At 38.2% G+C, this 16,441-nt stretch overlaps 1 protein-coding gene across 3 annotated transcripts in view; it reads left to right on the forward strand.

Moving 5' to 3' along the window:
• Positions 1-15,107, forward strand: part of ncmap (non-compact myelin associated protein) — a 31,713-nt gene extending 16,606 nt beyond the window's left edge. The window contains exons 2-4 of one of the 3 annotated variants that reach the window (XM_061968257.2): positions 11,622-11,719; positions 11,841-11,925; positions 14,015-15,107. In XM_061968257.2, coding sequence (XP_061824241.1) covers positions 11,622-11,719; positions 11,841-11,925; positions 14,015-14,285 — 454 coding nt within the window. In that variant the 3' untranslated portion in view covers positions 14,286-15,107. The remainder of the gene's footprint in view (positions 1-11,621; positions 11,720-11,840; positions 11,926-14,014) is intronic. The other 2 variants (XM_061968259.2, XM_061968258.2) reach the window with 2 other exon arrangements.
• Positions 15,108-16,441: the final 1,334 nt, after the last annotated feature.

Raw genomic sequence — 16,441 nt, forward strand, 5'->3', positions numbered from 1 at the left:
GGCCCGCGGGCTGGATCCGGCGCGCCAGCATCCAAAATCAGGCCCGCGTTAAGTCCCAAGTATTTAAAAAAAAAAAATTAAAATAAAATAAAATTCTGTCTTTTCTTATCCACTTTGTACCGCTTGCTACTCACGGTGTCTCCTAGCCGGTCAGGCAAATCACAGACCCACTCGACATCCATTGCATTCGGTCTCCCCTGGGGTAACCCACATATGCGGTCCTCTCCAAGGTTTCTCATAGTCATTCACATCGACGTCCCACTGGGGTGAGTTTTTCCTTGCCCTTATGTGGGCTCTGTACCGAGGATATCGTTGTGGCTTGTGCAGCCCTTTGAGACACTTGGGATTTAGGGCTATATAAATAAACATTGATTGATTGATTGATTGATATTGTCTAAAAATGCATTTTCTCATCGATAACGTGACATCATCGCATGCGCGGAAAGTGCGCTATATATATCTAATTTTTCTAACTTTTTGACTTGGGGGCCGCATTGGGTTAAAACAATTTGGCCGGGGGCCGGGCTGTATATATATATATATATATATATATATATATATATATATATATATATATATACATACATACATATATATTTAATATACACATATACAGGTAAAAGCCAGTAAATTAGAATATTTTGAAAAACTTGATTTATTTCAGTAATTGCATTCAAAAGGTGTAACTTGTACATTGTATTTATTCATTGCACACAGACTGATGCATTCAAATGTTTATTTCATTTAATTTTGATGATTTGAAGTGGCAACAAATGAAAATCCAAAATTCCGTGTGTCACAAAATTAGAATATTACTTAAGGCTAATACAAAAAAGGGATTTTTAGAAATGTTGGCCAACTGAAAAGTATGAAAATGAAAAATATGAGCATGTACAATACTCAATACTTGGTTGGAGCTCCTTTTGTCTCAATTACTGCGTTAATGCGGCGTGGCATGGAGTCGAGTTTCTGGCACTGCTCAGGTGTTATGAGAGCCCAGGTTGCTCTGATAGTGGCCTTCAACTCTTCTGCGTTTTTGGGTCTGGCATTCTGCATCTTCCTTTTCACAATACCCCACAGATTTTCTATGGGGCTAAGGTCAGGGGAGTTGGCGGGCCAATTTAGAACAGAAATACCATAGTCCGTAAACCAGGCACGGGTAGATTTTGCGCTGTGTGCAGGCGCCAAGTCCTGTTGGAACTTGAAATCTCCATCTCCATAGAGCAGGTCAGCAGCAGGAAGCATGAAGTGCTCTAAAACTTGCTGGTAGACGGCTGCGTTGACCCTGGATCTCAGGAAACAGAGTGGACCGACACCAGCAGATGACATGGCACCCCAAACCATCACTGATGGTGGAAACTTTACACTAGACTTCAGGCAACGTGGATCCTGTGCCTCTCCTGTCTTCCTCCAGACTCTGGGACCTCGATTTCCAAAGGAAATGCAAAATGTGCATGGTTGGGTGATGGTTTGGGGTGCCATGTCATCTGCTGGTGTCGGTCCACTCTGTTTCCTGAGATCCAGGGTCAACGCAGCCGTCTACCAGCAAGTTTTAGAGCACTTCATGCTTCCTGCTGCTGACCTGCTCTATGGAGATGGAGATTTCAAGTTCCAACAGGACTTGGCGCCTGCACACAGCGCAAAATCTACCCGTGCCTGGTTTACGGACCATGGTATTTCTGTTCTAAATTGGCCCGCCAACTCCCCTGACCTTAGCCCCATAGAAAATCTGTGGGGTATTGTGAAAAGGAAGATGCAGAATGCCAGACCCAAAAACGCAGAAGAGTTGAAGGCCACTATCAGAGCAACCTGGGCTCTCATAACACCTGAGCAGTGCCAGAAACTCATCGACTCCATGCCACGCCGCATTAACGCAGTAATTGAGGCAAAAGGAGCTCCAACCAAGTATTGAGTATTGTACATGCTCATATTTTTCATTTTCATACTTTTCAGTTGGCCAACATTTCTAAAAATCCCTTTTTTGTATTAGCCTTAAGTAATATTCTAATTTTGTGACACACGGAATTTTGGATTTTCATTTGTTGCCACTTCAAATCATCAAAATTAAATGAAATAAACATTTGAATGCATCAGTCTGTGTGCAATGAATAAATATAATGTACAAGTTACACCTTTTGAATGCAATTACTGAAATAAATCAAGTTTTTCAAAATATTCTAATTTACTGGCTTTTACCTGTATATATATATATATGTATATATATACAGCCCGGCCCCCGGCCAAATTGTTTTAACCCAATGCGGCCCCCGAGTCAAAAAGTTTGGGGACCCCTGATCTACTCCTTTTCAGTTTGTGTGATGTAAGCATGTCCGAAAGAAAGAAAGAAACAAACCATAGCATACTGTGGAAATGTACCCGAAATAATTGGTTCCACACACAATTTCACTTAAATAATGAGGGGTAGTAATCCTCATGTTCAAAAAATAATGTCAGCTATATAAATTTTGTATACATATACAGTACAGGCCAAAAGTTTGGACACACCCTCTAAATCAATGCGTTTTCTTTATTTTCATGACTATTTACATTGTAGATTGTCACTGAAGGCATCAAAACTATGAATGAACACATGTGGAGTTATGTACTTAACAAAAAAAGGTGAAATAACTGAACACATGTTTTATATTCTAGTTTCTTCAAAATAGCCACCCTTTGCTCAGACTGCTTTTTTGCACACTCTTGGCATTCTCTCCATGAACTTCAAGAGGTAGTCACCTGAAATGGTGTTCACTTCACAGGTGTGCTTGAAGCTCATCGAGAGAATACCGAGAGTGTGCAAAACAGTAATCAAAGCAAAGGGTGGCTATCTTGTTTATATATATATATATATATATATATATATATATATATATATATATATATATATATATATATATATATATATATATATGTGTGTGTGTGTGTGTGTAATTTGCATTAAATTAATAAATATGTATATTAATGGTATTATTGTCACGTTTGGCTTAGCCGGAGTAGGACACCAACGCAGAGAAAAACATTATAAGAACAATAACAAAAAGCGCACTCATAAAGGAGTGAGTGGAAATAACTAAGGATGCACACAAAAGGTGTGGAGAGGAAATAGATGCAGGGCAGAGCCACAGTAAACGAGAAGCGTAAGCGGAGCCAAAGCAGAGGAGATGAACACGACTGAAAGGATGAATCAACAGGAAATCTACTGGCGCCGAGTGAATGAACTGGGGAGCTTGATTATCAGGTGTGCATGCAGGTGGTTCCGCCCTGTGACCCAGAAACCAGGCAATGCAACAAAAAGAAGACAGGTGGCAGCATAGCTGCAAGATCATGAGAATTATATCTTTATTATTTATATTAAACTAATTAAGTACAATTTATCATTTGAATTATTTATATTTATATTCATGACACTAGTGTCATTTTTATATGCTAGAGATGACAATGTAATGTAAACACAGTTAAATCACCAAAAATGATTCCCGGGCGCAACAACCGCTGCTGCTCACTGCTCCCCTCACCTCCCAGGGGGTGAACAAGAGGATGGGTCAAATGCAGAGGACAAATTTCACCACACCTAGTGTGTGTGTGACAATCATTGGTACTTTAACTTTATAAATAAAAACAACAACACACTCTGGTCCGTTTGCAAGTGTGAACAAACCTCAAGTTGTGTCTCCCTTGTTAGTATTCTTAACAAGTGTAAAAAGAGGCGAATCAGAAACATAATTGGCGGCATTGATTACCTGATTTTTATTTATTTATTTTATTTAAAAATAAATGAATATTTTCATTTTCAAAATAATGTAATATTATTTACTATATATTATTTTAAATGTTCAATATTATTTATTATATATATATTTTTTTTTTATTGTTTTCCTTGTCTTGTCCCACAAATGAATAAATAATGTATTATCAAAAACTCATTCAATGTAAATGTCAGGTTTAAACAATGATGACATCTATTAAACAGAGGGTGATGGGTCAAATGCAGAGTATAATCTCACCACACCTAGTGTGTGTGTGACAATAATTGGTACTTTAAATATGCTATTGATCCCCTGCTGTGTGTGAAATATAAGATCCATATAAGAATGCTAATGCATGACCTGAGTAAAAGACAGCATTTTACAGCATATTTGGGATCTTGAAGTTAAAACCAGCGTCGTGTATAAGGAGAGTATGGCCAACTAAACGAGAGACGCCAACTTTGCGACCAATGACGTGTGCGGCTGTTGTCCCGATGCATACAATTGAGGTCATTCTGACGTTAGTTTTCCTGACAAAATAAACCAATATAATATGTCTCTACATTGTTATAAACATACTCCAGCTCATAAACTGACAATGAAACACTCTGGTTAAAACTCCTCCCCGAGCTTTTCGTCCTGTCACTCACACACACTTGTCTTAAGCCTTGTTAGCGTATTAGTAATTAACAGAGGAGTAGTGATTCAAAGATAATTTAAGAAATTAGTGATCAATGATAAATATGAATAGTAAAATGATTTAAAAAAAACATTATATATGAATTTATTTTTCTTCCAAAAATGAAGGGAAGTCCTACAGTTGCAACAATACCACTATTTGATCTCATCAAAAGAAAGCCAGTTGGGAGCAAGATAAATATTTTTTAAAGAGACGCTCATCTGTCAAATGTGCAATAATCAAACACATTTATCGGAGGTTGTCACCTGTGCAAGCAGCCCGTATGATTTATGCTGGTGCTAATGTGCAGAGCTAATAAAATAGATTGTCATTCTGTATTTACTCTTGAAGGAGGCACAGAACATCGCAAGAATAAAACTCGCAAAAGTCGACAAAACTTCTGTGTAGTTCTCTGCATGTACCTGGAGCTAGCTGTGTGATGATGTCATGTTTTTTTTTTCATGCGAGAGGTCACATTTTACTTGACCTGCAGCTGTTGCATTAAGGGAAACCTTATGTAAAACCCCTTTTTATGGTAAATGGCTTAGTAGGAATGCATAGCGTGGGCAGATGTCAGCACATCTAATATGTGTGCAAGAAAGAAAAAAAAGGCAACAAGAGGATGTTTGAGTGTGCAGGTGTGCTTCTGCTCACTCCAACTGTTTTGTTAATCAGGACTGCAGTGTAGCTTGCCCCTTAATATTGTGTGAGTTTTTGTGTTTAAAAAAAAAAAAAAAAAAAAAGCACCTGGAAACCAGCAATGCTCTTTTTTTTTTTTTTAACTGTTTGATATAATTTGATATCATTGAAAAAGATTACCTGATTTTTATTTATTTATTTGATTTAAAAATAAATGAATATTTTCATGTTCAAAATAATGTAATATTATTTACTATATATTATTTTCAATTTTCAATATTATTTATTATATTTTATTTATTTATTTATTTTTCCTTGTCTTGTCCCACAAATGAATAAATAATGTATTATAAAAAACTCATTCAATGTAAATGTCAGGTTTAAACACTCTATTAAACAGACAAGAAGCAAGGAATCATGCAGAGACAGAGTTCAATTTTGCTCAATGAGGAGAGACGTTATTGGGCTGTACTCTAGTTACAGATCCAAACTACGCTCTAAAATCCTGAGCACGTGCTCCTTTATTTATTTGGGAGGTCCCTGGTTACATCACTGAAGCTGCTGCTGAAGGAAGGGGGTGATTCACCAGCCCCAGTTAGACGCAATGTATGACTATTAATGAAATGCAAATGTGCTGACACTCGTGATATTGCCCTGTCTCTGCTCTGTCTGCGTCACGTCACTCGATGTTCGCCCTTGGCAGTCAGCAGGCCGATTCTGGAAACAAACACTGGTTCGAGACGACTCGCTTTGCACAGATAGAAAAGTACAACTTCAGCACAATTGATAATAACTATAGCAACGGCCTTTAAGCATAAGAGTTGTGTGATAACTTACACATAATTATTCTAACAGTAAATTATTTTTATTTTCTCAATTAGTTTTCTTGGTCATTTCGCACAGATAAATAATTTATTTTCACAAAAAAATGTGTGTGTGTGTGTGTGTGTGTGTGTGTGTGTGTGTGTGTGTGTGTGTGTGTGAATGTGGAAATAGTGTCAAAGCCCTTTGAGTACCTTGAAGGTAGAAAAGCACTTTACAAGTATAGCCCATTTCCCATTTAATTTCCCATCACATAATTCCAGTTGTTTCAGTACAGCACGTCCGAAAAGGAGTAGGAAGAAGCTGAGCTTATTTAATCCTACCCCTTTTCATTCCATAGCAAGTTTATCCCATTTCCTTGTTCTCTGTAGCAGAACAGTAAATAAATAAATACATAATATACCATAGTAAGTAAACAAATGTTTAAAAAAAGGTTCAAGATGTTGATCATAATTCTTGTTCTGTGTACTTTGTACTTTGTGAACACTTGTAGTTTGAACAGTCTCTTAAACTGAATCATGTTGGTGCTTTGTTTGATTTCTTTAGTTAATCCATTCCATAATTTAATTCCACATACATATATGCTAAAGGTTTTAAGTGTTGTACGTGCATACAAATGTTTTAAATTACATTTTCCTCTAAGGTTATATTTGTCCTCTTTTGTTGAGAAGAAGTGTTGTACATTCTTGGGTAGCAGGTTATAGTTTGCTTTGTACATAATTTTAGCTGTTTGCAAATGCACCAAATCGTTGAAATTCAATATTTTTGATTCAATAAATAAAGGGTTTGTATGTTCTCTATATCCAACATGATGTACTAATGCAGTAATGACAATATCAAATTAACAGAGAAAGTCTGGAGCTAAAGTCAAAGAGAATGTTTCTTAAATTATGACGAAAGTGATGAAGCTGTAATTTTATTGACAGTTTAGTTAAGAAACATTTATTATTAAATTAGTTTTTATTTTAGCACAACATAATTGTATATGTAAATGTATTTGTGTCAGTGCCCTCTCCCCTCTCTGACGGACATCTACACCTCCCGCTGCCTCAACAGAGCCAGTGCCATCATCAAGGACAGCACCCACCCTGGCTCTGACCTGTTCCACCTGCTGCCCTCTGGGAAGCGCTACAGGTGCATTAAAACCAAAACAAACAGGCTAAAGAATAGCTTCTTCCCCAGGGCCATAACCATCCTGAACGGACTGCCCCATTGTCCCTCATAACTGCCTTCTCTTCGGTGCAATAACCCTTTCCACCAACCACCCTGTTTTTTTTTTGTTTTTTTTCATGTATATATTCATTTCACACCATATTCATTGCACTTCTACATTTTTTATATTTTTATATATTTGCACATTGTTTTTCTAGCATGCACACATCGCACTGTATGGAATGGTCTCAATCTCGTTACCTTGCGTAATGACAATAAAGCTGATTCTGATTCTGATTCTGATATTTACGAGTCCCTTCTTATGCACTATATATGGTTAATACTTATTTTTCCAATCAGCATGACCTAAGACTGAGGTTTATAAATAAGTAAGTGTGTTTTAATTACTGCATATAAATCAAATCAAATCAAAAGTAAGATTACTCATTCAGTGTTAATATTATTTGAGTGGGTCCCTCTGTAGTGGGAAAGTTGGGGCCTGAGGTCAAAAAGGCAAAGAACGGCTGATTTACGGTACAGGTATTAGTTCCCCACTTACTTGTACTGTACACAAAAACGCAACTTGTTTTAGCATAAGGACCGCCTGTAGCGATAAAAAAAACTAATTGTGCTGTAGTCACACTTTGAGTGAGTCATCAGAAATATTTTGTTGTGCGTGTGGAAAAAAAAGAGGACGAGGAACTCCCATCATGACAATTGTGTCGTTCCGGTCTAGTCAGCGTGGAAGCTTATGATTGACGTTTGGAGACATGAAGGTGTGCTAAAAATGTTCTGTACTTTATCGTCTGATGTGTACTCTATATTTGTTCTGGTTCCAACCCACTCCTTTACGTATCAACATGTGACCTTCCTTCATGTGATCTGTTGGAAAAACAGTGGTTCTCAAAATGTTTCCACCAAGACCACAGAAAAAACTCAGCTCTCCAAGTACCACCGTTATGACCAACATTAAAATACAGTAGCATAATAGGCCTATGTATTCATTAAAAACAAGGCAAGGGTTTTATTGAACAAGTATATTTACTATTTTGACCACTGTGATATTACACACAGTTTGAACAGTAACGCTGTGTTTGAATATAGGAAAATAAAACACTGTACTTTAATCACGTGATTCCTTGGTCGGCAACCCAAAATGTGGAAAGAGAAAACCCCCCGGGGGTCTAGGACTCACGGGCCCCCTGTTGTCTAGATAGCATAGGTCCTATGCTATCTAGAACCTACTCCAGGGATTGTCAAACTGTGGTATGTGGGCTCCATTTAGTGGTACACCAAAGAATCACTTGATTAAAGTAAAGTGTTTTATTTTCCGATATTTAAACACAGTGTTACTGTCAAGTTCAAACACTGATGATATCTATTAAACGAGACAAGAAGCAAGGAATTAAACAGAGACAGAATTAAATTTGGCACAATTTGAGGAGAGACGCATGGACACTGTACCATTGTACAGTGTCTCAGCACGCTCTGCCAAAAGATTGCACGCCTCCTTCTTTTATTTGGACCTTCCCTGACCACATGGCAACAGCTGCTTCCAAATAGACAGGGTCGTAAACAGCCATCGCCTTTGATTACAAAACAGTTCAAATGAAAAGGTCGGTTCAAAAAAGAGGTCGTAAAAGAGTTCAAAAAAGAGGTTCGTAAAAGAGTTCAAAAAGCGGTTCGGAAAAGAGTTCAAAAAAGCGGTGCCCGGAGGGGAGTCAGGCCCTGCTTCCTCTCCGCTTTGTAGTTCTTGGGTCACGACCATATCTTGCTGTTAATTACAATACATGAAAGAAACAGAACATCTTCATGTTGCTTACCACCCTACACAGTGGAGTTTTACAAGCCTTCTTCTTGGTAGGTTCAAAGACATGTTTTTGCTTCTCGCTGGGAACTCATTTAAACACAAACTTTTGTGATAACTTAGATACAATTATTCTAACAGTTACTGTTCAAACTGTGTGTAATGTTAGAGTGGACAAAAATATTAAATATGCGTGTTAAATAAACCTCTGCCTTGTTTTTAATGAATATTTAGGCCTACTACGCTGCTGGTGTTTTCTGAGGTTGTACTTGGTGAAAAACCACTTAACCTACTCTATTTCTATCCTGTTCTAGTTCAATTGTTATGTTTCATCTCATGTATCTAATGTGTGCTGCTATGACTATAAAGTTCCTTCAATCTTTAAATAACGCTCCCACCAACATTTTTTTCTTTTTTTCATAAAAATACAGTACACAGTTTGATAATAATATATTAGATTTTTCAAAAATATCACATTATGATATAATTGCATTCTATTTTGTAAAAATGATTATGATATCCACATAAAATGTCCAATAATTTATTAAAATGTACAATATTTAATCGAATTGTTATGCATTGTAAACCAAGTATAAGATCATTATTTTTAGCGAATTATTATTTCGATTAATTTCATGACTTTTTGTTTTATTGCACAAGGTCGCTGCAGCAGCATCAAATATACTGTAAGTCATTAAATGAATGTCATTGAGTGAACAATCAAACAATCAGTCCATTAAAAAGAGAAATAACATGTTTGTGTCGGTCAAAAAGCACAGCTGATAAAAGCAAATAAAACTGAATCAAATATTTAAAAATAGAGACGTGAATCTTACATCAACTCAACATTTGATTCTAATTCAGAATTGATTCTCGATTCAACATAAATCTCGATTCAAACCGATTTTCCCTAATATATTATTTGGTGGGAGGAAGCCGGAGTACCCGGAGGGAACCCACGCAGTCACGGGGAGAACATGCAAACTCCACACAGAAAGATCCTCCTCTTGAACTCAGGACTACAATGTGAGTGTGAATGTTGTCTGTCTACCTGTGTTGGCCCTGTCTATCTGTGTTGGCGACTTGTCCAGGGTGTACCCCGCCTTCCGCCCGAATGCAGCTGAGATAGGCTCCAGCGACCCCAGAAAGGGACAAGCGGTAGAAAATGGATGGATGGATGGATATTATTTGGTTAAAAAAAATCAATCAATCAATCAATCAATGTTTATTTATATAGCCCTAAATCACAAGTGTCTCAAAGGGCTGCACAAGCCACAACGACATCCTCGGTACAAAGCCCACATAAGGGCAAGGAAAAACTCACCCCAGTGGGACGTCGATGTGAATGACTATGAGAAACCTTGGAGAGGACCGCATATGTGGGTAACACCCCCCCCCCCCCCCCCCCCTCTAGGGGAGACCGAATGCAATGGAAAAAAGAAAGAAACTAAAACCTTTTCAAAACAGGTTACAAAAGCTCCTCCTGTCTGCCAACATATGACATATACTTGCCATAGAGTGTCCGCCCTGAGATCGGTAGGTTGTGAGTTCAAACCCCGGCCGAGTCATACCAAAGACTATAAAAATGGGACCCATTACCTTCCTGCTTGACACTCAGCATCAAGGGTTGGAATTGGGGGTTAAATCACCAAAAATGATTCCCGGGCGCAGCCACCGCTGCTGCCCACTGCTCCCCTCACCACCCAGGGGGTGATCAAAGGTAATGGGTCGAATGCAGAGAATAATTTCGCCGCACCTATCGATCCGTTGTGGTGAAGATGGAGCTGAGCCGGAAGGCAAAGCTCTCAATTTACCGGTCGAGCTACGTTCCCATCCTCACCTATGGTCATGAGCTTTGGGTCATGACTGAAAGGACAAGATCACGGGTACAAGCGGCCGAAATGAGTTTCCATCGCCGGGTGGTGGGTCTCTCCCTTGGAGATAGGGTGAGAAGCTCTGTCATCCGGGAGGAGCTCAAAGTAAAGCCACTGCTCCTCCACATCGAGAGGAGCCAGATGAGGTGGTTCGGGCATCTGGTCAGGATGCCACTCGAACGCCTCCCTAGGGAGGTGTTTAGGGCACGTCCGACCGGTAGGAGGCCACGGGGAAGACCCAGGACACGTTGGGAAGACTATCTCTCCCGGCTGGCCTGGGAACGCCTCGGGATCCCCCGGGAGGAGCTGAGGGAAGTCTGGGCTTCCCTGCTTAGGCTGCTGCCCCCGCGACCCGACCTCGGATAAGTGGAATAATAAATAATAAATGGGTTATACTTGTATAGCACTTTTCTACCTTCAAGGTACTCAAAGCGCTTTGACACTATTTCCACATTCACACACACATTCACACACTGATGGCGGGAGCTGCCATGCAAGGCGCTAACCAGCAGCCATCAGGAGCAAGGGTGAAGTGTCTTGCCCAAGGACACAACGGACGTAACTAGGATGGTAGAAGGTGGGGATTGAACCCCAGTAACCAGCAACCTTCCGATTGCTGGCACGGCCACTCTACCAACTTCGCCACTCCGCCAGATGGATGGGATGGATGGATGGATGGATGGACATGATGATGTCATGGCTTGTGTGGACAAAAAATGATTTATTCCACTTTGGAATAAAACCATAATATAACAAAATGTGGAAAAAGTGAAGCGCTGTGAATACTTACCGGATGCACTGCACATTAGCATTGTCTGGAGACTGCTATGATTTGCTGTGATGTATTAACCAACTTTACTCGGCAGTCGCACAAGTTAACCGACTCGTTTTTGCCGGCGCAGGCAAACGCTGAAGATGCAAACTTCAACCTCCTCGCCAGAGATTAACACGACATCACCTTCCAGCGTCACCAAATCCAAAGATCAGATTCTCATCCAGAGTAAGACCAGCTTCTACAAGCACACCTCCTCACAACATGCATTTAATCGTAAACAAAATGCTGGCCCGTGAGTGACACTGTTAAGGAAAATGAATATTTGCTTGTTGTCTGTGCATGTCAGGTTCTGGGGCTATGATTGCAGTCATCGTCATCGGTATAATCATCATTCTCGCCATTCTGCTCCTTGTCCTAAAGACGTACAACAAGTAAGGCGGCATTCCTTTATAAAGCACATAGCGACGATAACAAACACACTAACGATAAACCCCGGGGAAAACAAACCAATTAGAGTGAAGACACTTTGTTGTTGCAAATATTGCACAGACATGTACACGTACTGTAAGACATCTTGTCACCCTTTGTCAAACACATGACAGCAACTGTTAAGAGGAACATGTAACTGTTTTAAGTGCACTGTTATAACAACAGTACCCAACAAAATGCAATAAGTTAGACATAAAGATGCTGAATTATTCATACAAAGCAATAAATAGGCTACAAATATGCAGCATGCATGCATAAAGTTTTTCAATGTGTTAGTTATTAATGCATTTGTTTAGTCTATGTTTCGGGGCTAACTTCTTCTTACACTTGCATGCCAGTTAGTGAGGATGCATGAGGCGTTCCCGTCGTCTTTAGAGTTGTTTTTTTTTACTATGAATTGATTAACGTGCACCCCGACTTAAATAAGTTGAAAAACTTATTGGGGTGTTACCATTTAGTGGTCAAGTGTACGGAATATGTACTGTACTGTGCAATCTACTAATAAAAGTTTCAATCAATCAATCAATCAATCAGGATAGTGTTTTGTTATTTTCATTTCAGTAGGCGTTAGCTTATTTTTACACCTGTATGGCCGATGGAATGTAATTGCAGCATCAACAAGGCACGCCTTTCTTTTTTTTTGGTGCATTCTAGATTGCTGCCTGGTGCTGATAATTTTGTTTGTTTTTTTGTAACATTGCAGGCAGGGACACCCCAGGCTAATTTGGGGCCCTCTGCAGTATTTGGTTCCATTTTCTTAACATTTACACCAATTTACACTCTATTGGTGGGAATTATTTTGAAATATTGACGGTAATTTTACTTTTGTTGTATTTTAGTGGCAAACATTCCATAAGGCGGTGCCATATTCCTTTCCTTTGGCAGGGACTATTTTCTCACTTTATTATATTATTGTTTATTATTCACTTTTTAAAATGTTCCCCCCACCTAAAAACTTTGTAGCACAAGAGCATTTTAACGATACGTGGGAAACACACAAATTAAAAAGGTAACACTTTAGTATGGGGAACATATTGTAAGTAACAAAGACTTAATTTAGAGTTATTTGGACAATAGGGGAACATATAAGGGTTAGGGTTAGGGTTACTAATAAGCAATAATTCTGAGGTTATTAAGGGAAGATTCTTAGTTACCGGCTTACCGCTTGTATAATAAGGCCATGCAGCATAAGGCATTAATAAGTACTTAATAATGACTAATTAAGAGCCAATATGTTACTAATTTGCATGTTAATAAGCAACTAATGAATGGTATGTTAATAGTATGTTCCCCATACTAAAGTGTTACCATAAAAAATAATAATTAAATTTATATATGTACATAAAAAGTCAACAAAACTAGCACATAATAAAAAATTTGAATACAAAATAGTTCTAAACCACTTGTATGTGTGTATGCTTAAAAAACAATAAGAACAATCATTAAATAATTATTAATAATATAAAACGTGAATATTGAATAAAAATAAATAAATAAAAAGTGAATCGAAAAAAACCAAAAATCAACATTTTAATTTTATACATGAATTAAAAATGAATCCAAATTTAAATAGAATAAAATAAAATAACAAAAAAGTGAAGCCAACTAAAAAATAAACAAACAAATAAAAAGTGAATCCATATGCTACATTTCCTTTGACTCCTGATCTGCATGTTCCCAAACGAACGACACGCAACTGGGAATCGGTTCTCTTTGGAATCTTCGTTCACCTAAAAGAGCCGCTCAAAAGACTCGATTCGTTCGCGAACGTCACATCTCAAGTAACTTCTTTTTGCACATGCATGAATCTGTGACTTGCCACTTTTTTTTGTCTAGAATCCTTTTTTACGGCTATTTAGCTAGGACTCGCTTCAGCTTCGTCATAGACTTTGTTACTTGTAAATAAAGTAGGGAAAGTGTGGGGATAACTGCTTGATATCCTACTGTAAATAAAAGCGACCCATTGCATTTCTAAAAGTATATAATGGATGCAAAGAAAAGTTACGTTCCATTGGTTTTGTCTTGAAACAGGCGTACCCACACGTCCCGACTCCTCGGGTCCAGCGGGGGTTCCAAGCCTCCTAAGAAGCCGTCCCAGTCCACGACCCCCATCATACCCATGGACACCATCGGCGTCAGCTCCGTGTCAGGCAGCCTCCCTTACTCAAACCCCAGCTCAGAGACCGGCTTTCACTTCCCAAGAGCGGAGCTGAGCTCTGCAGAGGGCAACCACATAGAACAGTACAGCATCAACAGCGGCTCCACGGTGGTCACCATCCATGATACGTCCGGAAACACATAGCATCGGGTCCCATAAGACCCCCTGATTGACTGACGTACGGCCTTTATCGACTGAATGTGTTAATGTTGTCAGTGCCAGACAAAAACATACAATGTGAACAAAACAACACCCCAAGTAGGCACGGAGTATCATGAAGGATGTGAGAAGACACACAAATGAGGCTGCTTTTTTTTTTTTTCAATGTCAAATGTGTGCACATGACACACGATGAAGAAAACACTCTTGACAATGTTGGTCTTAACTGTGAACATTTCTGTATTCAATATGGCGTCACTTGCGTCCGTCAGTAGGATTAATTTAAGAGCAGAGACAAAAACAATATGACGTTCGGTGACCTTGTTTATCCTGCCTCCTGGATGCTTTGTGAACCACACGCATTCTTTCTTGGATCGGAAATACTTTCAAGCATTTTTTTTCAATCACTTATTTGTTTTGCAATACATTCACGTACCGAATGCCAACTTATTTTGCACTTTATTTCCATCGCTCTATACATTTGTATTGTGTCTATTATCTTTGGATGGAATTAAAACAAACAGCATGTTTTGACGTGTGGCATCTTTTAGATTAGATTAGTTTATTTCAAAGGGGACAATGCAATTTCATAAAACACATGACTACACGTGGTTAAAAAAAAAGCCAGAATTAGCCAGAAGGCTAGTTTTCATCTGTAGTCCCCTGGCCATGATGTAAAAAAAAAAAAAAAGGCAGTAAAATTACAATTTAAAATAAAAAGAAAATAATTGTATTTTATCTGATTATTATTGTTGCTTAAATCAGGCCTTAACAAGGAATAATTGTGTTATTGCGCCCTCTGCTGACAACTTTTCGCCAAAACAACGCTGAGTACTTCCTCACAGAGTCGCATTCGACAGCTCAATATGCAGTTGCTAAATAAACAAGACAAAAAAAGAGAAATTAACGACATACATTTATTACAGACTATTCAATATAAATGTATCACAACACAATTCGATTATTTTTTTTTATTATTAATATTATTATTAAATCAACATAAAAAAAAACACAGTTAGTTAGTGCACCAACCTTATTCTCACTCATTCACACAAAAGGGTTGTTTTTATTCTGTTATTAATATTCTAGTTCCTACAACATACAGTATATCAATACAGTCTGCAATAAATACAGTCCGTGAAGCATACAGAATTGTGTGTGCTGCTGGTCCACTAATAGTACTAACCTTTAACAGTTAATTTCACTAATTTTCATTAATTGCACGTTTCTATGTAATTGTTTTTATTTTATTTTATCTTTTATTAAAGACTTTTTTTTTCTTTGAATAAAGGACATTATTAAGTTAAAGTTAAAATGCCAATGATTGTCACACACACACACTAGGCGTGGCGAAATTATTCTCTGCATTTGACCCATCACCGAGCAGTGAGCAGCAGCTGTGGCCGCGCCAGGGAATCATTTTGGTGATTTATCTTTACCAGACTAGGTTAAAGGGTTCTTAAAAACCAGGTCCAGTCCAGATTACATCCAGGTCTGGCTCAGCAACACACACCTTCATTTATGTACACTCAAATTAGGGAACACAATTCGATTAATTTTGAAGTTAACAAGCATTTGGTGTAAATCTGATCTGATAACTCAGTTACAGCTCATTTTGTTTCCTATTATGTGTTTTATATGTTGCACGATTGCACCAAGAAAAAATCCTAGCTTGTGAACCCGTTCTCAAACAATGGCAATAAAAATTATTCTGAATTCTGATTCTGAAACACGTTTTGCAAACATTTAAAAAAAAAAAAAAAAAAAAAAAAAAAAGATAAATAAATAAAAAAAAGGTTTTCTTGAATAAAAAAAGGAAGTAAAACAATATAAAAACAATTACACAAAAAATAGTAATTAATGAAGATGTTAGTGGACCAGCAGCACACACAATCATGTGTGCTTCAAGGACTGTATCCCTTGCAGACTGTATTGTTCTGTATTGTAGGAACCTGAAGTTTAATAACAGAAAGAGACAGCCCCTTTTGTGTGAATGAGTGTGGATGGAGGAGGGACGATTTTTGGGTTGGTGCACTGGTTGTAAGTGTATCTTGTGTTTTTTATGTTGATTTAATAAAAAAACAAAAAAACAAAAAACACTTAGTAGCAGTATTTGTCTTGAACACAGCCTGTCCCGGAGT

Source organism: Nerophis lumbriciformis, linkage group LG08 (assembly GCF_033978685.3).
Source record: "Nerophis lumbriciformis linkage group LG08, RoL_Nlum_v2.1, whole genome shotgun sequence".
NCBI classification, from domain to species: Eukaryota; Metazoa; Chordata; class Actinopteri; order Syngnathiformes; family Syngnathidae; genus Nerophis; species Nerophis lumbriciformis.